At 36.1% G+C, this 24,623-nt stretch overlaps 2 protein-coding genes and 1 non-coding gene across 5 annotated transcripts; 1 reads left to right on the forward strand and 2 right to left on the reverse strand.

The window, feature by feature from the left end:
• The first annotated feature begins 2,005 nt into the window (after positions 1-2,005).
• LOC121809950 (polyadenylate-binding protein-interacting protein 12-like) lies at positions 2,006-6,180 on the forward strand. Of its 2 annotated transcripts, none has more exons than XM_042210800.1 (11): positions 2,006-2,103; positions 2,319-2,836; positions 3,137-3,247; positions 3,337-3,381; positions 3,473-3,545; positions 3,630-3,742; positions 3,842-3,901; positions 3,986-4,033; positions 4,129-4,197; positions 5,577-5,638; positions 5,733-6,180. In XM_042210800.1, the coding sequence occupies exons 2-11, from the start codon at positions 2,387-2,389 to the stop codon at positions 5,788-5,790; spliced, it is 1,089 nt and encodes a 362-aa protein (XP_042066734.1). In that variant the 5' UTR covers positions 2,006-2,103; positions 2,319-2,386; the 3' UTR covers positions 5,791-6,180. The 2 variants fall into 2 exon arrangements, with proteins under 2 accessions (XP_042066734.1, XP_042066733.1); XM_042210799.1 differs by having other exon boundaries at positions 2,049-2,198.
• Positions 6,181-6,618: 438 nt separating this feature from the next.
• Positions 6,619-6,699, reverse strand: TRNAL-AAG. Its single transcript has one exon. It is a non-coding gene; the product is annotated as a tRNA-Leu (tRNA).
• A 1,455-nt stretch (positions 6,700-8,154) lies between these two features.
• Positions 8,155-13,758, reverse strand: LOC121809767. 2 transcript variants are annotated; one of them, XM_042210563.1, is made up of 16 exons: positions 13,407-13,758; positions 13,144-13,194; positions 12,827-13,057; positions 12,651-12,749; positions 12,480-12,535; positions 12,083-12,194; positions 11,601-11,780; positions 11,279-11,527; positions 10,682-10,873; positions 10,401-10,598; positions 10,188-10,310; positions 9,790-10,080; positions 9,588-9,686; positions 9,022-9,503; positions 8,891-8,948; positions 8,155-8,324 (listed from the first exon to the last, which is right to left on the reverse strand). In XM_042210563.1, the coding sequence occupies exons 1-15, from the start codon at positions 13,527-13,529 to the stop codon at positions 8,915-8,917; spliced, it is 2,520 nt and encodes an 839-aa protein (XP_042066497.1). In that variant the 5' UTR covers positions 13,530-13,758; the 3' UTR covers positions 8,155-8,324; positions 8,891-8,914. The 2 variants fall into 2 exon arrangements, with proteins under 2 accessions (XP_042066497.1, XP_042066496.1); XM_042210562.1 differs by having other exon boundaries at positions 12,827-13,063.
• Between the last annotated feature and the right edge of the window lie 10,865 nt (positions 13,759-24,623).

Consider the following 24,623-nt stretch of genomic DNA (forward strand, 5'->3'; position numbering starts at 1 on the left):
GATCCATACAACTTTTATTAACATACTCTCGACGTCCATAATCAATAATCATAGTTTTCTATTTTGCTAGCCCACGAAAATCAGTCATAATACTATATTTTTTTAAATTACATATCTTTAACGTGTAAAGCTCATTCTCCACTAATAATACTATTTCATCAATTTTTTATTTTATCATATTTTAACAAATTTACACTAAAACTTCTACCGCCTTAGCGGGATATTTTGTGTGTTTAGTAAAATAAATTGGTGAAAACTTATAGATCAATTTGATAATGAAATATAAAAAATAATTGAAATAAAGGGTAACTAGTTTAAAAGAAACCATTTTTCCCTCACAAAAAACCTCCACAATATCATTTATTACAATAATCATCTAACATCTCAAATGAAAACTATATACAATCATATCATAGCATGTGTATAACATAATTAACATACACATAATGACAATAACTAATTGCAATTATTTCCCACTAACTCTAACAAATATAATGACCTAAAGTAATTACATGTAACTAGTGCACTCTTCCATACCCTTTTATGCATGATGTGTATCAATTGCATTATCGTCGAACAATATTGTTATCGACAATGGGTTTGAAACTTGCACATTTTGATGAATCGGTGTAAGTTCATATTCAAGTTTATGCACAAATTAAGTAAAAGTGTTGAACAAGACGCTCAAGAATAAGTACGAAATAACCGTCAATTATCAGCGACCCTAAAAAATCCCAACAGTCATTTTCATTCTTGCAAGATTCAAAAAATCATCAATGAATAAAATATGAACATGAATTAAATAAGTCTTATTTACATTATTATCTCTTACTTTAACTTTTTTTTATTTTAATTATTTATTATTAAATCTCCAGTGAAAAAAATTGCAATTACACAATTGTGTGACGGTATAATTTTTTATTTAATATTAAAATAAAATAAGTTAATATAATGTGATTTATATTTACCGTTTAAATAAAAGTGAAATAAAATTTATGCGTGGTTATATTAGAGGAAGAATAAATAAATGTACTCATTACTTCTTCCGTCCCAAAAGAATATGCACTTTGGAGTCGATACGAGTTTTAATGTAAAATTGATAAAGTAAGAGAGAGGTATGGATAAAAAGTAAATAAAGTATTGTTAGTAGAGAATGAGTCCCACCAAAATTAGAGAAAAAATACTTTTCAAAATTATTTAGTGCATATTCTTAAGGGATGAAGGGAGTATCTAATGAGAAAGACAAAAGAATAAAAAGAAAATAGTGCACGTCGAAGGGAGTATCTATACAAAAGAAAAAAGTAAGAGCCCGCAGAGGCGTAGCGCAGTTGGCAACGGAGGGGCAGATCTTGCTGCAAAGAAAAAAAAGTAAGAGTGTAAAAGGACTCCAAACTACTGTTATTAAAGCAAGTAGGTGGTCCCCACCACTGTCCGGTCCCCACCAGTTCCTCATCTTATATTTTGGGGTAAATACAAAATTCATACAAAATGTATCACATTTGTTTCATATTAGTACAACAAGTTTAAAGTTGACATAAATCGTACAAAAGTTTATATCGTGTTTCAATTTAGTACATCCCGTTATATGTGTTTAAACAGTGTTAACTTTTTACTTATTTGATGTACAAACCATGAAACAATGATAAAAAATTTTGTACCAATATGAAACAATCAAAAAACTTTTTGTACCAACATGAAACAATGATGAAACATTTTGTACTTCACATAGACAAAGAGTTAACGACGTTTAAACACATATAACAGAATGTACTAAATTGAAACACGAATAAAACTTTTTGTATGATTTATGTCAACTTCAAACTTTTTGTACTACTATGAAACAAATGTGATACATTTTGCATGAGTTATGTCTTCGGGGCGTTGTGAACAAAGTAAAGTGACGCATTTAATTCAGAAAAATCACAAAAACAGATAAATAAATAATAAATAAATTAATAAATGCTTACGTAAATATTGTTCCCCTTTCCCCATTTCTAGTCTACTGATAAAAACATACGCTATTTTTCTATCACTATATTTATAATTGCAGTCAGTATGAGAATAAAACTCTAGCTACTGGAATAAAATAATATGGAAAAAAAGGTAAAGCTGCGCTCTGATTTTGCGTTCCTCTTTTTCATCTGTTTCTGTTCATCTTCCGAATTTCGTGCTCAAATGGACACCATTTGAGCTATCAGGTTAAAAAATCCGTTTATTTTGGGGAAAAAGTCACACAAATTTGAGGTTTTTCTCAGTTTTGATCTGCCGAACTGAAGAAATTGATTATAGGTTTTCGTTTTTTTGATGTTTTGCAACAGTGGAAAATAGAAGAAAAATAAAGTCGAAAAAAACCGAAAAATTTGCGGAGGTTTTTGCTCGATCATTCATGGCGGTGGTGGAAAGCGACAGAGGTAGCGCGATGAGCGACGTTGCGGATCACCATCATCATCATCGCCACCACCAGCAGTCAACAAACGGCCAGAAGTCAACGGCGCCGGTCGATCAGAGCTACCTGATTCAGCAGAAGATGATGATGTCCAACGGCCACCGCCAGCTCGGAAATGGAGCGGTGCGAGAGGAGAAATTGGAGAATGGTGATGACGGAGGGGAGGGGTTTAAGAGGGAGATGAGAGATTTAGAGGAAATGCTGTCGAAATTGAACCCCATGGCTGAGGAATTCGTGCCGCCGTCGCTGACGTCACTCGTCGTCGGCGGCCAGCAGATGATTTCGCCGTCTCAAGTGGCGGCTGCTGGGATGCTTGGGTTTGATGCTAATGGTTTTTTGATGCAGCACTTCCTTAATTCGGGTGTTTCAACTGAAAATTCGTTTAGAAGGGTTAGTCCTTTTTATCTGATAATTTATTGCATTTTTCAAGCTATATTACATTTACATCCATTTTTCTTCTTCTAACTTTATGTTGGTTTGCTTTTAGAAATCGGGAGTTCCTAACATTTTTAGGTTGTTTTGTTTCCATGGTTGGGTGATATGTTTATGTTCCCTTTAATCTGTTTATTTTGGGGTTGAAACAGTTGTTTCTTTTGGACAGTGAGACATATTTGTCACGCTAAACTTTATATTTTTTCTTTTACATTCTCATTTGGTATTTTCTCTTTACCAATTGGTTTTAATATGCAGAAGAAAAATGGTTATGCCAATGGAAAACGGAGGTTCACTAGCAGAACAAGCATGGCTCAAAGAGATGACGTGATTAAGAGGACGGTGTATGTTTCCGATATTGATCATCAGGTAAAAGAGAATCTATTGATTTGGTTGCGAACATTACTTTATTCAGGCAAGTAAACACTTAAATTTGGCCATTGTTATGATGACTGTAGGTTACGGAAGAGCAACTTGCAGCACTTTTTATTGGCTGTGGTCAGGTGTGTATTTCTCAAAACTCTGCTTCATTAGTTATGTTTTCACCACCACTAAATGGTTTTAATGGTTGCTTCCGCAATTTACTTAATGAAGGTTGTGGATTGTCGTGTTTGTGGTGACCCTAATTCTGTACTTCGATTTGCCTTTGTTGAGTTCACTGATGAAGGTATGTGGAGAGTCTTCATTTCATTGTGTAGTTGAAATAACTCCATGGCCGTATAACATTATACTGTCTCTCATGTAAATACAGAAGGGGCAAGGAATGCCTTGAGTTTGGCAGGAACTATGCTTGGCTTCTACCCTGTGAGAGTACTGCCATCCAAAACTGCGATTGCTCCTGTGAATCCGACATTCTTGCCTAGGGTGAGAACCTTGCAACCATTTAGCTCCTTCCAACATGTGTTCTAGCTCCATTTGTTCAAAGAATGTAGACTAATTTCCTTTGTTGTTACTGAGGTGTAGTCTGAGGATGAAAGGGAGATGTGTGCAAGGACAATTTATTGTACAAATATTGACAAGAAGGTAGTTTTGCTCTCAGAATCGTTTCACAGGCTGTTAGATTCCTGTTTTCAATACAAGCGTTATTTATTTGTTTCCATGTTACAGGTCACTCAAGCAGATGTTAAACTCTTCTTTGAGTCCATTTGTGGCGAGGTATGTAGGCTTCTGTGAGTACAATTTTGACTAATTTCATGCTTTTCTGAAGGAATTAAACGCTTGCATATTGCCATTTGCACCTCTTGATTCAGGTCCGTCGGTTGAGGTTGCTTGGTGATTATCATCATTCCACTCGTATATCTTTTGTGGAGTTTGTAATGGTGAGAGCACAATTTATTGCTTATCTTATTTGACTTCTTTGAGTTCTTTCTAAGTAATAATCTCAGCTAATAATTCCCCCTCTGTCTAAATTTTTTTGTTTATGCAAATTCGTTTATGCCTTTAAAGTATAAATTGCCCGTGATATTCGCACCTGGGCTAAAAGTAGCTTTCTTGTATTAGACAATTCTCTCTGTCACAGATGGGGTACATATTCTTGAATGAAATCCTTACACCCTGTTTCTCCCGACCATTATATGTAACTGATATAGTTAATTTTTTTACTAAACCCTGCTCGGTGGAACAGTAGTTTTATTTTCTAATAAGTTTGACAAAGCTCTAATAAATGTAAATGCATATAAAACTTTAGCTGGATCAAGGACAAAGATGTACTTATCCAGATAGTAATTTTATTTGGATTCGGACTTCTATTTTTATCTCGCCATCTACTGCAGTTGTACTAACGGACAGCCAATAGATGCTTTCTTCATCTTGACTTCTAGAATGTTCTTTGAATTAGTCCCGGGTGTTAATTACTGCATCTCTTGGAAAAAAAAATCACACCATCTATAAGTTCTTGTTCTGCATGTATCATATTTGTGCTATAACTAGAGTCATCCAAGAGAAAAACATTAGGCGAGAGAGCAAATTGCCATTCTAAAAATGTGTGATTGCTGATGATGAAGAATATACTTCTATCTATAACTATAAGTGTTGTAACTTGTAAAATATAGTACTATGCTAGATTATTTTCATAAACTTCCATCCAACTACCTAGGCTACATAATATATCATTATATCTCGTCCCAAATGTTTTCTCATCTTCATAGATCTTCTCAAAGCTAAACCAGCACATACCATGTCCTTCCATGCCTTTTCGCGATAGTGTGAATAATATGAGATTTGCTCTGTATTTTCTCGAGTTTGCAGTGGGTTTTGAGTTTTGAGTTTGCCTTTGCATATGCTTCATTGATATCTAAAAGCTTCCATCAGATTAATTAACTAAAAGCCACGACGATCTTTCCCCAAGTGACTTGATTGCTCTCATCTTATATTTAACTCGATGGGGATTTCAAGATGCTCGAGATATGACTTTTGTAAGGTTTCTCTGTATTCTTCAGTGTTGTGTGTGAATATCCTATCCTCCATTTAAAGTTCAACATCTTATTGGGCTTGAGGTCTTTGTGGTCATACTGATATCTTTTACAACTTTGAAGGTCGAAAAAAGTTTAAATTTTCACCTCTGTATTATCTATTACTGTTACTGAAATCAACTGAGGACTTGTTTCTCCAATTCTTTTGATTATGTTTGTGTGTGTTGGAGCGATGAGGTGCATTACCGTTGAATCAGAACTTAATTGGACTATTTTACCCGTTGCAGGCTGAAAGTGCGATTGCAGCATTGAACTGCAGTGGAGCTGTGTTGGGATCATTGCCTATAAGGTTGGGCATTCTCTAACATCCCTGCACCGATTACTATAACCCTATCTTTTTTCATGGTCGATTAACTAACACTACAGAATTTTAACGCTTCCAGGGTAAGCCCATCAAAAACTCCTGTCCGGCCCCGGGCACCCCGTCAATCCATGCACTGATCCGACAGATGTCATCTATCATCCCTTATGTATACATAGTTACATGGTAGATCCAGATACTCTGTGGTATCTGTGTTAATCCTTTTTTTCCCCGTCCCTGCATACGCTGGTCGTCTCACCTGTGTTGGATAATTATGGTCGACCGTTAAGCTAGTAGAGTACGGCCATTTTTGCGGGTGATTGTGACCTTGAAGGGAAACTCCTCCTTTCTCATTGCAGAAAACCAATCATATCATGATGAGCAGCCTTGAATTGATCTCTTTGCACTATGTTTTAATATGTTTGTTTCAGTCGATCCAACTTGTGCTTGACGCTTACTCTTTCGTTTGCCTCGGACGATAACTTCACATGAACTTCGAGGAATGTCGAAAAGCATATTGGTTGTGTTTCCTCCCCTTTTATTTCCCGTTGGCCAGGAATTGAATGAACAGGGTTGAGTTTTTTCAGTTCTCATGGAAGTTTGTAGAGCTCATCAAAAGAAAATTAAAAAAAAAATGTTGAGAAGGCAAAGAAAAGTAAAATTAATAATCAAGTTTGCAAAGACAAAATTAAAATAAAAAAATTAAAAATAAATGTTGAGAATACAAAGAAAACTAAAATCAAAATAATTAAGTTTGCAAATACATAAAACAAAATAGTACTATGAAATTAACAGACGGAAAATAAATAAAGTAGATGAACAAGTTTGCAAAGACAAAAAACAAAATTAAAATAAATGATGAGAAGACAAATAAAAGTTAAATTAATATAATCAAGTTGGCAAAGACAAAACAAACAAAACTAATACTAGTAGAATAAAGTCAGGGAAAAAAACAAAATTAAAATATGTGTTGAGAGTGGGATTTGAACCCACGCCCTTTCGGACCAGAACCTTAATCTGGCGCCTTAGACCAACTCGGCCATCTCAACCTTTTGTTAGGTAATAATATAAATCTTATTTTTCTTCAAGTGACAAATGAATTTAAATTTCTACTCCATTTGTGAGATATAATAATGCTCCCATCTATGGAGGAAAGTTGACTGGCCTATTTTTTTGGGGGAAGTTTCATAGTGAGGAAGCACTACTAGCATGGGCATCGCCTTTACCCCCTCCGAATCCGATGTAACAATTCGCGCACGTGACCTCAACATGAACTGAGAGGTAACATTGATCCTGAGGTCGTGTTCACTTTCCAAGAATTAGGCAATTCTTGGCCCAATTAGGAGAATTATGATTGTTCACCTTCCACTACTTAATTGGAGGAAGCCTTAGAATTGGGCATAGGCCTGCCCTGTTCAAAGAAATGGGCAAGAATTTGAAATATTGGACAATAGGTAAGATTTGTTTGTGCATTGGGCTCTCCATCAAGAAATGGACTTGATTTTACACATTTGCCCACCTTTCCACCTCATTACCTTCTCTTTCACAATTTCACTCATCATTTGGGGTTAAATGTATCAATCCATAATTTGATTAGTCAAATTCAACATTTGGGTTACTATTTGGACCACATTTGAAATCAAATCTTGTACACTGAACAATGTAGCTTTGAATTATACATATGCTTAATTCTTCCTCAATTCTTGAAAGATATCAATTCTTGGAAATGTTAGAATTCGAATTCTTCTAAAGTGTATGCACGATTCGACAATAATTAGTGATTTAATATTACATTAAAAAAAATTTCATTTTGAATTTAAATCAACATGTCCTATGTATTTTCGTTTAATATAACAAAAATATAAATACAAAGAATAAGATAAATGAATTATTACAATTGGTATTAAAAAATAAAAGTGGTGAAATTGATGAAACTTAAAAGAATCAAAGTATTTTTCCCCCTAAATCATCAAAAAGTTGGGACTCAAGTTAGATTCACCTTAAAATCAATGCAAGAAGCAGCAAAAATAGCATAATTACATTATTTATTTACGAGTGGATAGTATATAAAATTTCACATGAAAGGAAACAAGATAAATAAAAAATTAACATAAAATTGGTCACCAAATTTCGAACTAAACACATTGCAATATGCAGTAGCTCGATTTTTTCAATTTAGTGGTGTGACATATAATTTCATAACACAATTGATACAAAGGCATTCGGCGTTTCATTATCGGCTAATGGATGCGGACATGCAACACAACAACGCACTTCTATTTTTTATTTTTAATCATAAATAATACTAACACTTAATCATCATTTTCTATTTTTTATTCATTTCAATAATAAATAATACTGGTAATGTCACTTCTTTGTATTCAATTTTATTGACTACCTCAGAAAATTGATTAAATAATAGTAATATGCAAAACTATAATCATTGCCTTTCCATTAACCTAAAAATCAAAATGACCACATCTTCATCAATGCACTCTCAACACTGGAAGAAACAAAAAAATTGAGTTCTCCAAATTTAAGAGAATATATACTTTAAATAACAAGTAGTATCATTGAATCGATTTGCACAGGGTAAAAACATAAGTGGACAATTTAACTTGTGCTATTAAAGCCTTTTGCCACTCATCTTCTCCAATTCCATACTTAGCATACCCTGCAAAGTAAATAAAGCAACTCAATATGGAAACTTGTGACCACAATGCTTTTTAAACCCAAGAGTTTAGACAAACATCAGATACAGGCCCTTCTTTTCAGGTTTTAAGAAATGTGACGAATGTGGATGGAAAAAAGTTAGAAATGTGGACCCCCCATACTACCAAATACAATAAAAGTGAAATGAGACATGTAATGATGGACGTCCCAAAATGACATGTAATGGTAGACGGAGGGAGTATGCTTCAAGTCCATTTTTAGCTCTTTTACACTTGCATCCTATACATTAGTGTTGAGTGTCAAAAGATGTGTTGAGGAAAAACAAAAAACCACTAATCCATCAAGAACACAATGTTCCACCACAAATTTATAGACCAGAAGTAAATCATCAACTTGACTAGTCAAGACCGACGTTAACGAATTGTCTTTTAACATAAAACAATGATTAGGTGATAGTGATGAAGTGACACAGGCTGATGTCAAAAGCTGGGTAGGAGAATTGGATGGACCTTGACGAAAACATGCAAGACAATATAGTAGCAGTCTTAAACATAAAAAAAAGTTCACCTTTTCCAAAGAAGAATTGACTGACTATCTTCTCACATTTGACACAGCCCCAACTGCCCTGAAATATTCCACAAAAGATTATATTCAGAACCAATTAAATTACAAAAAGTTCAGAAAAAACTTAAGAATACCTTTGTTGTTTCCCAGCTGAATTCATTCCAGACCTCCCATGAGATCCACCCTTGCCAACCGGCCACAGCGTAGAACGGCCAAGTTCAGTCTCATTACCATTCGGCTCCACTTGATCTTTGGCTTTGCTCAAAATTTTGACATTTGATGTTCCTACAGGGACACGAAGTGAACCACCGTTTACGTTCTGGCTCTGCGCAGCTGAGAACTGAGAAGCATGGTCATTCACATTCAAAGGTCTAGGAGCACCAAACTCATTAAAGCTGGTCATGTCAACATTTGCATGAGACGAGTCAGGAGGTGAGGCCTTCTTCAGTCGGTGGGACTGAGCCATGGGAGTGACTGCTACAGAAGGCAACAATGACGAGTATGATGATGGAGCTGCAGCAGCGGCTGCAGCAACTTTGGCAACTGCAGCTGAGGCTGCTATTGTTTCCTGTGCCCCTTCACGAAGCTGAATGTAGTCGCCCTCAATAAAAAACAGCTGAGATAATCCAAAGAGAGAACATTAGCAAATACCATCAGAATAAGTCAAATTACAAAAACCAACAAGAAGAAAGAGGTATACTTCAGGATGACCAGCAACAAAATCGTCAAGCTTTCCATACTTCCTTTTGTAATCATGCCAGTGAAGTGGGGCGAGCATTTTCCCAAGTCTATTTGGAAGCTGTTACAGGCAGGCCATGACAATCATGTATCATTGTTGACTTATCATTATGAGTTTATATTATTTAAAGTCAAACATTCAATGCATCTATTAATTTACTAACCGTTGAACTTATCCTAATTCTACCACCAGAGCCTATTGTGCGAGCTATAGATGCCAATAATACTCTTTCATCCAGTAGAAAACTTTCTGCAGTGTTTCCTGTGATACTCTTCTGCCCAGCAGATACAGATGCATCAGCCGTATCAGTACTCGAGCCATTATTTGTGGTTTTCTCACTGAAATTCTGAACATTAGCAACTCTTTCTGATGACGCCAGGCCAGCATGATCGGGATTTTCCATTGGGTTCCTGTTTCCCGTTCCATGATCATGAGCATGGTTAACTTGTTCCTCCTGTGGTTGTATTAAAATAAGACGATCTCTCAATTTCATTATGACCATTAGCAAAGAAGACAAAAGGTGGGTGAATGCTAATTATTACTCAAAAGCTTTATCCAAACCTTAGTGTCGTTGCCATGTTCTAGATGGTCCAAACTAAGCGCGCTTCGAAAATGGGAAGACACTTGCTGCAGGCTCTCTGGAGATTGTGTATTATCATAACCTTTTCCGATGGAGTCGAGAATCTGTAAAAGGTTTATTCAATGTGATAAATCAAAGGACTTGACAATCAGTAGAAAAATCAAGTTGCTGAAGTATCCTAATGAGCCATATACCTTGCCATCTCCATTTGCTGATGGGAATGAATCAGCAGCTAATCCTTGGCTGATATTTGAATCCAAAGTATTCACGTGAAGAATCTGATCATTCCCAGAGGCTTCGTAGTCAATATTAGATTGAATTTTCACCACATTTTGTTCGGTTTCTTGATTATATTGATTAGGGGTAGGAACGTGTTGGCCATCTGGTTGACCCTTGAACATTTTGAAAGAAAGAATACTTCAATCAACTAACTGGTGCATTCTAGACCAAGGCAACAGAATAGTATTACACTTACCTGCTGCCAATTTTGAACGGAGGGCAATGTGGATACCGAGTGAAAATGAGATTGCATAACATGTGAAGGGTGAGGAACACCTTGTTGATGCATTACAAATGGATGCAAAGCAGTCACTTGTCCTGGTTGAGCATAGGGTGGTATGCCAAGAAGGGGTGTAGGACCAAAGGCAACAACTTGAACATTGTCAGCCTGATGAAGGAAAAAAAAGGTAATGAGGACCACAACAAACATTAGACCATGGTAAAAAGTTCACACAAGGGGCCCTCCATATAGTGGGGCTATAATCCAATATGGTAATATGTCGTTCACGGCATGTTCACAAACTCGTAGACAAATAAATTAAAAAGCACAAAATCAGTTCCCAATACCAAAACAGTAAAAACCAATTGACACCAAATTTGAATGTAAGCTAAGGAGAAAGGATCACATCAGGAAAAGAGGCCAAGGATGAAAGACACTTTAGACAAGGAAATATGATATGAGGCTGCCAATGGCAATGGCCCTAGCCCTAGCGCTTAGAGTTAACAAATAACAACCACTAAAATGAATGTACTCAACCAGACCAAAGTACAAAACAAATTATTAGGAAAAGACCTGTGCTGACATGTTTCCACCAGAAACTTCAAATTTTCCATTTTGTAGGCTGCCAATACTTGTAGTCTGTGAACCATTACTATGCACCTCTTGCTGGCCACCGTTGCCCTTTTCAGGTGTAGAAGCATCAATCACATTTTTATGGGAGATATTAGAACCATCCATGTTGCTTCCAGTCTTTTCTCTAACATCAACCAATTCAAGCTGGAGCTGTTGTATATGCAAATGAAGCCTTTCCATCTCACCCAACTGAGATAAGGAGAAATGTTAGTTTCTAATGAAAAGAAAAAGTATCTGGATCGCTCATTTGTGGCTTAGTCACCTGTCTTTGACAAGCAAGCCAGAGTTGATTATAATGTTCTGTACGTTCTCGCAGCTCAGCTTGTAAACTGTGGTAAGTGGTTGAATGTAAAGCATCCAATTCCTGTGCATGAGTCATCCAGGCTTGTGCTTCTCGTAACTGCTCCTCTTTAAAGATGAGGGTTTCTTGGGCAGTCCTATTCTGAATAGAGACACAAACCATTAGTATACAGCCAACCAGTTTTAACCATTGCAGGAGCTCAATTCTTTTTTGTGCATAAATATATTTTGTAGGCAGTAGCCCATTTACATCCATGAAAATATCTCTCATGAACAGTGCATAACACTGACTAAACCTAAGGCATAAAAAGATTGGCCTTTATGTCTCTTTGATTTGAAGATTATAATGTACTATATAAGCAATTACCAGGATTCATGAAATGCATTGACTAAAAACATACATTAACCAACATTACTGGTTTAAGAACCAAAAAATGGACAAACCTGTTCTTGCAACTCCATGAACATGCGATCTTTCTCTTGAATATGTTCCTGAAGTTCCCGGATTTGATCAATGTGCTGCACCCTTTCAGCTTCAGAGCTGTCCCTTTCCCTCCTACAAATGAAGCAAGAATATCATGAATTCCAAGCTCCTTAATAAAAGTGAATAGCTATCATAAAAATGTTCTTATTCAGTTCAGAATAGAGACATGGAAGCAGGAAGCCGGAAGCAACAGGAAGCATATTCAAGCAATAGCACAACAGGAAATACATACTTAACCAAACTTCTGATCGGTCAATATAAACATACAACGAATTAAAACCACTCTCGTTAAAAACACACTAGTCAAGATTTAGTATCAAATCCAAAAATAGGAGTAACTCTGATGCAAGGAAGTACCTGTAGCTCTGAATCTCTTTGCTTTGTTCCCTCAAAAGGTCTTCTTTGGCCCAAGCCTGCCAAAAGAAATGAAAATCGCTTAATCCAACAAAACCAACAATAAATATAAGCAGTGAAACCCCATCGCAACTTTGCAAGAGAAGGAAAAGCACAACAGATTGGAAAACTAACCGCTTCATTGTCCAACCTAATAGCATGCAACTCTCTATCCTTATCTTCCATCTTCATCTCCAGCTCACGGATTTTCTGCTCCTTTTCATGCAGTTGCTCCTAAAAATTGATGCACCTCTGAATTAGCATAGAAGATCATCATAAATGGCTACATCACAACAGAGAAAGTCCAAAACCTGCAGTTCAACATTAGCATTTTTGTGCTCTTTGATTTGAGCATCAAAGGTATTGTGAATTCTCGAAATCTCGGATCTCGCAATGTTCTGCGCCCGAAGCTCAATCTCCATATGCTGCAACTCCTCCCTCTGCTTTGCCACCTCATGAAGTCTCTGCTGCAAAATATCGTTGTCCAAATCCCCATCAATAGTTACAGAGCAAAAGTCCACATCCACCGGCTCCCTCCCATGCTGTACCTTAACATAACACACATACCAAATCACATCACATCTATTTGCATCACATTAAAAATCCTCATTTGAAACAAAGTCACTACCTCGTATATCAATCTCTCATCAGACTGAACTAGCTTCGAACGCTCCAACTCCTGCACAGTACCAAATCAAAACCGTCGGCAAGCTAGCAACAACCCAAACTCGCCACAATATTACGATGCACGAATCCCAAATCGATAAATGCCGACGCAAGCAGGTATTTATGAATAACCTTGTCCAATTCAATATTACCTAGAAATAAAATGCAGAACGCGAAAAAACATTCAATTAAAAAAATATAAACACAATGTGAGATGATTTCCACCTCATTCGCGGAGTTTCGAGCGGATTGCTCCGACACAACGCGCCACTCCTTGCGGGAGGGAGCTGGCGGCATCGCGAATCCGCCATTCCGCGCGGCGGCGGGGGCGGGGGGCGGTACCTCCATTGACGCGAGGCTGAATCACTTCCTTTTCCCCAATTAAATCGCTAATTCCTCATTAAAACCCTAACCAGATTAGGGAAGAAGTGGCGGTCAACGAAGAGTTGAAATCGAGCGATGGAATCGTCTGCACTTTTTGACAGTGGAGTTTGGGAGATTGATTTTGGGGTGGTTTGGTGAATTAAAAACTTTTATTGGACTTGAAGTGAAAATAGCACAACTCTTTTGGGAAGGGGAGAGAGAGATATTTGGAATTTATTGCAACCGGGGAAAAATATATCGAATTATAGATTGACCGCATTTATCATATTGAAAAAAATATCAATAATGTCGGATTTTTGATATCTTGTAAATTTTGATACGATATGATAACGTATCGGTATAGTGGTGTTTTGGTATGTCAAACCGAATTCGATATATTGTAAAATACAGTACATTGAATTCAATGTACGTATGACTTTGGTATTGAAAATTGATCATATTGAAAATCAATATACATAAATAAATTAGTAAGGTAATGATATGATAACCACACAAATCAAAACTTTTGGTAAGAACAATCTTGATAAAGTATATTTATCGAACTAGTCTATTTATAGCGCATTTATACGACATTTCAGAGCTTTGAACACGCTATGTGTCAAGTTTTATCAAACCGATCATGGTGAAAATCAGAGGTGAAATGTGAAGAGATGGATGAAGAAATGATAGAACTCCATGGAAGGAGATGAAGAACATATTTACATATTTACAGAGGAAAACTACCGGTTTCTGTTGCATGGGAAGAAGAAGAAGAGATGGAGAGAATCGAAAATCTTTATTGACTACATTGTGAATGGTTGTTTTCAAACTACACCAAGCTATGTCTTATATAGGCTTACATCTAACTAACTAACTAACTAACTCTAATAGCCCCCCTCAAGATGGAAGCAAGACAATTGCTACCATCTTGACAACAAAACAACAAACAAAACATGATAAAATGATATTTCGTAAATGGTAAAATGATATTCTGAAACAGATTCAATGACAAACTGAACTTGACTTGATCTTCATGCATGGACTTGAACTTCACTCTACAGCATTAGCAACTTCACTCTACTGCATTGGCAACTTCACTCTTCTGCAACTTCACTCTACTGGACTTGAACTTCACTCTACAGCATTGGCAACTTCACTTTACTGTACGTGAACTTCACTCTACTTGACTTGAACAGCACCACATCCTAATCTCCACAGAACCGAATCAAACCTCGGAAATATCCGATACAATCAGAGAAGAAAAAATAGATCGGCTGAAATCAAACGCCGAAGAGAGAAAGATTGAACCGATTCAAAATGAGAAGAAATATATCGTGAACACGGAGATTCACTTATGAAGAGAAAAAAACGAAACAGATCGTGAATACGGAGATTCACTTCTGAAACAAATCGTGAACACAGAGATTCACTTGAGAAAAACTGTAATAGATTGTGAATACATAGATTCACTTGAGAAAACTATGAGAAACCCGAATTCGATTTGCGATAGAGAAAAAACAACCGAATTCAATTGGTGATTTGAGAAGATAAGAACCGAATTCAATCGGTGAGAAAAACAAAAAAAACGGTGAGAAGAAATTGCGGATCCAAAATTTTTTTTGAAGAACTCTGTCGAAGTCGGATGCAGCGGAGATGAAGCACGCAGCGGAAGATTTTTGCTCTGATACCATGTCAAGTTTTATCAAACCGATCATGGTGAAAATCAGAGGTGAAATGTGAAGAGATGGATGAAGAAATGATAGAACTCCATGGAAGGAGATGAAGAACATATTTACATATTTACAGAGGAAAACTACCGGTTTCTGTTGCATGGGAAGAAGAAGAGATGGAGAGAATCGAAATCTTTATTGACTACATTGTGAATGGTTGTTTTCAAACTACACCAAGCTATGTCTTATATAGGCGTACATCTAACTAACTAACTAACTAACTAACTCTAATACTATGCATGTAAGACACTAGTGATGGGGTTTGGTGCCCCCTGCACAACGGAAAACTTGTACATAACAAATAAATCAGATAAGGAGCTATTTGACCGATTATGTGATTAATCAATTCACATGTTAAATATATAATTGCATGCTGGAATGCAAGTAATTCATGCTTAAATAAATTAAATCCTAAACATGAATACTACAGTTTAGAGTTACTGATTTGATTCTCCAAAGAATCGTCGATTGCTTGCGCCTTCTCCACTTGATGATCTTCAATACTAGACCACGGATCTTCTGACTGGTTCTCCACGTGATGATCTTCAATACTAGACCACAGATCTTTCTCACAGAGGAGAGCTGAAAATCTCACGGAGGAGAAAAATAAGAAAAAAATCGTCTCCTTCTGTAGAGAGAAAGGGACGAAATTTCTATAGAGAAATTAATGATATTTCTGTCTCCTTTATTCTTATATATATTAAGTTACATATTGGGCCCATGGATCTATGGAAGGTTTTGGATATGACCTCCCTCAATTAGCTTTTTACTAATTAAATTGAACCCACAATTTAATACAACTTACATTGGAATATTACGAGCATCCACCACAGAAGTAATATTGCACTGCCTATCCAAATCCGAAATTATAAGTAATCCGGGCTTCCGTTTTGTTTATCGTTCATTTCTCGTGCTTAAGATAGAAATGTCAATTGATTAATTAGTGTTTGCTATAGACTTAATTGATTAACATCTTTTAATTCCAAGAGTGGACTCATCAAGAAACACTTATTTATTATTAATGGAATAATTAAATTCCAACTGGCCAGTTTTCCGAATAATAAAACATTGTTCGAGCTCCTCTTGAGGACATTATCAAGCCAGACTCACCGGGCGCGCGATTCAACATAATAGCAATCCTAGCACCGCTTAATCACCACTACCCAATATATCAGGATTATTGGGTTGCGAAAAACCCTCACCATTTGATAAGTCAAAGTAATGCATAATCAATAATGTATGCTCAATGCTAACGTATGTTGATTACGAAATATTTGTTTATCAAGACCTAGTCTTCCAGTAGATAGCATGGAGACATGTCTTGCTGTTAGATTCGTTCAGTGCTATACCACACCAATGTCATCTTATTTACATATTGATAGAACTCCATGGAAGGAGATGAAGAACATATTTACATATTTACAGAGGAAAACTACCAGTTTCTGTTGCATGGGAAGAAGAAGAGATGGAGAGAATCGAAAATCTTTATTGACTACATTGTGAATGGTTGTTTTCAAACTACACCAAGCTATGTCTTATATAGGCTTACATCTAACTAACTCTAATACTATGCATGTAAGACACTAGTGATGGGGTTTGGTGCCCCCTGCACAACGGAAAACTTGTACATAACAAATAAATCAGATAAGGAGTTATTTGACCGATTATGCGACTAATCAATTCACATGTTAAACATATAATTGCATGTTGGAATGCAAGTAATTCATGCTTAAATAAATTAAATCCTAAACATGAATACTACGGTTTAGAGTTACTGATTTGATTCTCCAAAGAATCGTCGATTGCTTGCGCCTTCTCCACGTGATGATCTTCAATACTAGACCACGGATCTTCTGACTGGTTCCCCACGTGATGATCTTCAATACTAGACCACAGATCTTTCTCACAGAGGAGAGCTGAAAATCTCACGGAGGAGAAAAATAAGAAAAAAATCGTCTCCTTCTGTAGAGAGAAAGGGACGAAATTTCTATAGAGAAATTAATGATATTTCTGTCTCCTTTATTCTTATATATATATATATATTAAGTTACATATTGGGCCCAGGGATCTATGGAAGGTTTTGGATATGACCTCCCTCAATTAGCTTTTTACTAATTAAATTGAATCCACAATTTAATACAACTTACATTGGAATATTACGAGCATCCACCACAGAAGTAATATTGCACTGCCTATCCAAATCCGAAATTATAAGTAATCCGGGCTTCCGTTTTGTTTATCGTTCATTTCTCGTGCTTAAGATAGAAATGTCAATTGATTAATTAGTGTTTGCTATAGACTTAATTGATTAACATCTTTTAATTCCAAGAGTGGACTCAGCAAGAAACACTTATTTATTATTAATGGAATAATTAAATTCCAACTGGCCAGTTTTCCGAATAATAAAACATTGTTCGAGCTCCTCTTGAGGACATTATCAAGCCAGACTCACCGGGCGCGTGATTCAACATAATAGCAATCCTAGCACCGCTTAATCACCACTACCCAATATATCAGGATTATTGGGTTGCGAAAAAACCTCACCATTTGATAAGTCAAAGTAATGCATAATCAATAATGTATGCTCAATGCTAACGTATGTTGATTACGAAATATTTGTTTATCAAGACCTAGTCTTCCAGTAGATAGCATGGAGACATGTCTTGCTGTTAGATTCGTTCAGTGCTATACCACACCAATGTCATCTTATTTCAGTAAGACTTAGAAATATCGGACTGACATTGCAACCTTTCATGATAGGCAGCCAAAGTCTATCTAGATTGTGAAATTCTTGGTTTTCTTTGTTCATAATTGACCCTGTTACCTTAAGGCGGACGACGTCTACAACCGGTCTACTAAAACAAAGACTTAGACTTTGTTTGCTTCTTATACATTTAAATGTTTGTAAAACATCTTATAAATGCACAAGCAAACACAATGTAATAATATTAGTGATTCTATTCGTGCGAAACTGCTCGAATAATACTGAATCGGGTTAAAAGTGGATTGTAAAGTTTTTCGTATACAAGCAAGATTCTATTCATACTCGAAACATATTTTTCAGTATACCAACCCTAATACACTTTTCCGCAGTCACTATGCACACACGTAAGCCTCAACAAGCATGTAGTGCCTATTGCACATATGTGTAGCTACATTTCGATTTTAAATTGGGATTAAGAATTGTGCAACAAATAATTATATTATCACATTATAAATATATTTAAGTTGTACTTTTTGAAACATTCAATAATGTACTTCAAATATAGAAGTTAATTAAGTGAAGCTTTGTTCAATTTTAACGCAATGTATTTCAAATTAGTACTTTGTACATAGATCACCCTTTTCTTCCCACCACAAAGATATGTCGAAATCATTTTGTCCATTGAAATACAATTGTTTGTCTTATACATTGTATGTTAAATTTTTTTTTGCAATCACTATCTAGATTAATGTGTTATTAGTAATTAATATTATCATTATGTCCTGGACTTGATGTCCCGTATCGAAAGTAAGAGTAATAGATGTAGAGTTTATAGAGTAAATATGCTCTTTCTTCTAAAAGATTAGTCCATTGAAATGAATTCTTCTGTTAGCACACTAAAATTAATGCTTTTATGGAGAGCTTAAATGCATATAGTCATTTAAGGATATTCTTTATAGTAGAATAGTTATGCATATTTGTCAAAGTTAATATATAGTAACAGGGGAGTGTTCATATATTAATGTCATGTGTCATCTAATAATGTAGATTGTGTAGTCTAATAATGTAACACGTTTTAGTCTAATAATGTAGATTATGTAGTCTAATAATGTAGCTTGGCTAATAATGTAACGCTCTTAGTGTAATAATGTAGCTCGGATATTATTATCACAACCATCCAATCTGAGGATCCAAGGGCTGAGATTTGCTTTGATTTTTTTTACAGAATTTCACTTATGGACCATAGTGCACCCCGTATATAACGAATTGATTGATAAGGAGGTGGTTTTGATCTTATATGTAAGATTTCATGTTATGACTACATTTAGTCATTTGTGGTGGAGCTAGGAATTTCTCGACGAGGAGCCCAACTTCCTGTTAAATAACTATATGTTTTATTTGTTTCGATATTGTCCGAAGTCATTGGCATGAGCAATAAACCACTCAAAACTAAAAATTAAGACAAAACCCAAAAATTGTCCGAAGTCATTGGCATGCTGTTAAGGATAATCTCCCTAACACGATGCAGCGATCAAGGTTAGAAGTCCCGGGAGGCGGAATCCCGTCGACAACTAGGGTTTGCGAGACGAACGAAAATAAACAAAATAAAGTAGGCGAAATTTCTCATGATCTTTTATTAATTTGAGCGCCTATTTATAGTCTAAGGACCCTAGGGTTGGTTCGACTTACGGCCCGGGAAAGAACCAACAAAGAAAACCCGGAACGGAGCTTATAAATTGCTCGACCCAATAGTTCAAAAATAATAATAAAAGAAAACGAATAACAAGTCAAAAAATAAAAATAAATTAAAGGATTCTATTCTACGTAATCTATTTGGGAACGTGGTCCCCGAACCTCGCCGGCGCCTTCACTCTCCTGCTCGACTTCCTTTGTTCCCTTCTTTCCCTCGGCGACGGCCTTCCCCTTTCCACCGTCTCATAACTCAACTCCGGGGCTTGCCGCTCCTCAGGCTCGTCTTCCCCTCCGGCATCATTAGACGGTCCTGGCTGATCGAGAGGGGTATCCGTATCACATGCGCATTTAGCTAGTTTATATAGTTGCCATCAAATGAATAGTAGTTTCAATTATCTTCAATTGTTTGAACACTGAAAACTAAAAATTAAGGCAAAACAAACAATAAACCACACACAAACATAAAAAATGTTGGTGACGGCGAGTTCATGTTGGTATCAAAAATCGTCAGTAGTTCGAATTAGAATATGATAAACAATGTGAAGTATATGTAATTAGTCCCTAATTGTGGTATATTTTGTGAAATTTTCATTAAGTGGGGCAAACAACATCACAGCCCACATGATTCATTTGTTTTGTGGACCCTTTTCATACTAATTAATAATGATCCAAAGAACTTCATTGAATCAATCCACATCAGCTGAATTCATATCCAAATTTGATTAAATCAAATGTAAACCACTATAAATGTGAAATGTACAAAGTTAAATGAGCTGATGATTTTTCATGTTTGATCTACAACATTAATGTTTTCATTGAGAGATTCGATGACTCATAATGGTGGCCGACGAGCAGGCCCGGTCCTGAGTTTTTATTGGCCCGGGGCGGAACTAAAAGAGGGGCCCCATAATAATACTATAAACTAATAGTTTAACAGTGGGCTCTTGTTTCTTGCTTGGACCTAGCCCAGTAGCATGTATATACTCATGTATGTATTTGGATTTTGGAGGCCCCAACGTTTTGGGGGCCCGGGGCGGGGGCACTGCTCGACCCCCCCAGGGCCGGGCCTGCCGACGAGTAGTGACGCGGCAAATGAACCAACCGTGATCAACGAGGAGGACGTTTGGAAGCCAACTAAGAGTAATAGTGTAAGAAATGAGCCCGACGTGGGCGTCAATTGTCAGAGACTCCAACACAAGAAATTTTTTTCAATATGGATTATGTAACACAACAAATTTGAGATTAAGTGTTTGACGCATAAGATAACTCTGATAAACTATGAAGTAGAATTTCTAAAAAATTAGTACAATGAAACTAGTAACTTAATTATTTTAATAATGAGATATTTTTGTATGTATTGTACTCCATAAATATGGTTTAAAAGAAGTGAATGTCTCCACAAACCAGAAAAACAATGCCTGCTAGCTCCCACCACTCTCACCAGTAACGCGCTAGTTATGTCGCACCAATTAAATTGTGTTTAACTGTTTTTTTAGTCTATGATATAAACCAAGTTTTGTAATATAATTAAAATTGTAATGTTGTGTAATGAATACAAGAATAAGTGTTTCCATATTTCCATTAAAAATTTCCAATAACGAAAATCTGTTTATAAAATTTCACTTTATATTTATAAAAACTTAAAGACGCCAGTCATAAATCTTATTTTCCTTATATATAGGATTTATTTCCATGGTCTTTATTTTACTTGTATACTTATTTAAGATTTATTTCCATATTGATAGGATTCTACTTGATTATTAACTCTATAAAAGTATTACTCCCTAGTATTTTTCGAACTCTCGTTTCAATCCCTAATTTAATTCCTCTCGTTTGATCCTTATTTACATCTTTTTGCGTTATAATGAAGAAGCAAGTTTTGTATCTACCCCAAGAAATATGGGTAGAGATTCTGGCCAGACTACCTATTAGAAGCATTGCGAGGTACAAATGTGTTTGTAAATTATGGCGCAATCTCATTCAATCGTATCCAAAATCAGGTATGGCCTTCCTTCATCATGACAAGATTGGGTATGCAGTTTGCGACGAGGCCTATCAGCCCCTTGTCCGTTTCCGCTTGCCATCTTCGCGTGAAATTCTTGGCTATCATCGTCTTATAATTGATTCAGTTAATGGTTTGCTTTTATTGTGGGATGGATTGGATAATCATCATCATACTCTTTTCATAGTCAATCCAATGACTTGTGAATATGTCGAGCTTCCTCCTCAGCCTACACGTAAGTGCTTATTTGGATTTGGAGTAAGTAAATTAAGCGGCCAATATAAGATTATATGTGTTGATGAATCTAGGTCTTGTTACATATACACTCTAGGAGGAGTGTTGTGGAGAAGTATCCCAGCATCAACAACTAGATTGCCGTGCATGCCCGAAATCCTCCAAACTCAACGTTGGCTTGATTATACTTTATTTTTTAACGGAAATCTTCACTGGTTTGCAATTGATTCCAAGGCTAATTTTGTGGTTTGTTGTTTTGATCTTGAAACCGAGGTCTTTACTAGTTTTTCCCCTCCCCCTCGCCAATGTGGATATTTCACTCACACGTATGGTGCACAACGGTTATGTGTGTTGAATGATCAGCTATGGTCATGCGATATTACAGATCATAGAGAACATATTGTTGTTTGGAAGATGAACAACTATCAAGATTCAAATTCTTGGGTGATAGAATATACCATCGCCAAAATACAAGTTGATGATCGATTCCGTTCATACCATATTATTCTACCGCTCAAAGTTTTCGTTAATGGTGACTTGTTGTTTGCTATCGAGGATCAACTACTTATCTACTCCAAAGCCACTGAAGTTATGGTCTCATATGCTCCTCTTCAGCGATCTCACTATAAGACTTCGCATAGCACATTTCATTATACTCCAAGTTTTCTTTCGCTCAAAACCATGGGAATTAGCAATGTCCAGTCATTAGTTATTTACTAGGAAGAACATAATTTTTCGCACTTTCAGTAATTTTATATATTTTTGTAATAAAAATATTATTTTGTTAGATGTGAACTCCTTAATAATAATTATATAATCACAATAGATAATTTAAAATAAAAAAAAAGATATTTTATACTTTTATATGGGTAGGAATATATCAAAATATTTGAAATTGTTATATAGATAAAAATATAATAATTGACATAGATAGTAACAATAGAGAAAACAAAATATTTTGGGAGAGAAGTAGGGAAAAAGTAGAGAAAACATAAATGGAGTATATGAAAAAGTACACTAAGAAGCGGATGATAGTTCGTCTGATACATTTGTAACTTTTTTTTTGTAACTTTTGTTTTAATTAAGTAATGTATGATTTGCCTTTAAATCGTGGTGCTTTTTTTATTATTTGCATGACATATTTGAAAACATAAAATTAATTAATAAAATAGTAATGAAAACTATAGGACGGACTTTAGGGCGTTCCACTGCAGGTAGAATGGTAGAAGGATAGAATGATATACTAAAAACCACTGCAGGTAGAATGGTAGGAGGATATAATGATATACTAAAAAAAAGTGAATACGTAGGCAGTTTTGGGGGAGCTGGCCAGCTGGCAGGCAGTTTCCCTCCATTTTAAAACTATCAGACATAGCCATGCAGATCCAACAAGTACGTATCAGATTCATCTCTCGAACTACTCCAGATCCAACCGATCCAAACTCAACAAACAAACTCAGATTCAACCAAGTCTAGAGCCTTTGTCCTAGCGGCAAGGAGCTTAGACATTATTGCATGAGGTGCCGAGTTCGAGCCCTCTTGACATCAGTTGTAATTTCCTCCTATCTATAGTATAAGATTTTATTTGTAATGTCCTCCCTTATATAGGAGTTAATTTAGAAAAAAAAACTCAGATTCAACCAATTTGAACTCCAATTCAACAGTCAATTGCGAAAAGCATCCAAAATCAGTAAAACCCACCTCAAACATCAAAAACCAAAGTAAGACAGAAAATAGAAACTGCCATAACCACGGAAATAAGGTTCAAACACAAAAGCAGTCGCCGAGCTTCCGACAAAGAAGTTCACGGCGAGAAATAAACGACAGAAAAAAAAACAGATTGTATCTTCGCCCTCGTGAGGACGGTGTTACACCACGGAAACCAACTATCGCCAAGCCTGCCCAGAATTTCCTGTGACACCTCAACCCCTCTGACGTATACTCTTATAATACATAAATCCATTATCATAAAAGCAATCAATACACGTGTCTAATTCATAGAACACATATATTATATAAGTTCAAACCAACACTTATCCGATACATATTTCAAAATATCCTATAAAGTAGTGGAACCCTCTCGCCACTTTATATACTATACATTTATCTACATGCAAAATGATGAGGAGGAGAAGGTTGCCAATATGCGTCAGCCGCCGAACCTGATAACACGTGGAGTTTCTATGACCCACGTCACTCAAAACTTTACTGCTATCTTATTCGTGAAAAATTTAGTGGTTTATATGAGCCACAACTCAGTATATATAAATTTCCACCTTTAATCTCACATGATACAAACATCAAGCATATTCTTTTATCAATACATATAATCAGAAACAATATATAACATAATTTAAAAACAAACCATTTCATATTCATATGCATATGCCACTCTATTCCGTTTATTATTCTGTAACAGTCAAGCCTGATATCTGCCCGGGATTCCTCTATGACCCGAAGGTCCCTCTGTAATTGACCCGAAGGTCCCTCTGTAATTGACCCGAAGGTCCCAATATGTTTGACCCGAAGGTCCCAATATGTCTGACCCGAAGGTCCCAATATATCCACTGTGATTTCAGATCCCGGGCAAAACCGTCACAAATCCTCTTTAATCCAATGATTCACATAATCGGTATCATAAACATATCCTTTGCACCAATAACATATCCATATCATATTCCATCAAACTATCCAATATATCTAAACAAACATGTCCA

The sequence above is a fragment of the Salvia splendens genome, chromosome 6 (genome assembly GCF_004379255.2).
Source record: "Salvia splendens isolate huo1 chromosome 6, SspV2, whole genome shotgun sequence".
Lineage (NCBI taxonomy): Eukaryota > Viridiplantae > Streptophyta > Magnoliopsida > Lamiales > Lamiaceae > Salvia > Salvia splendens.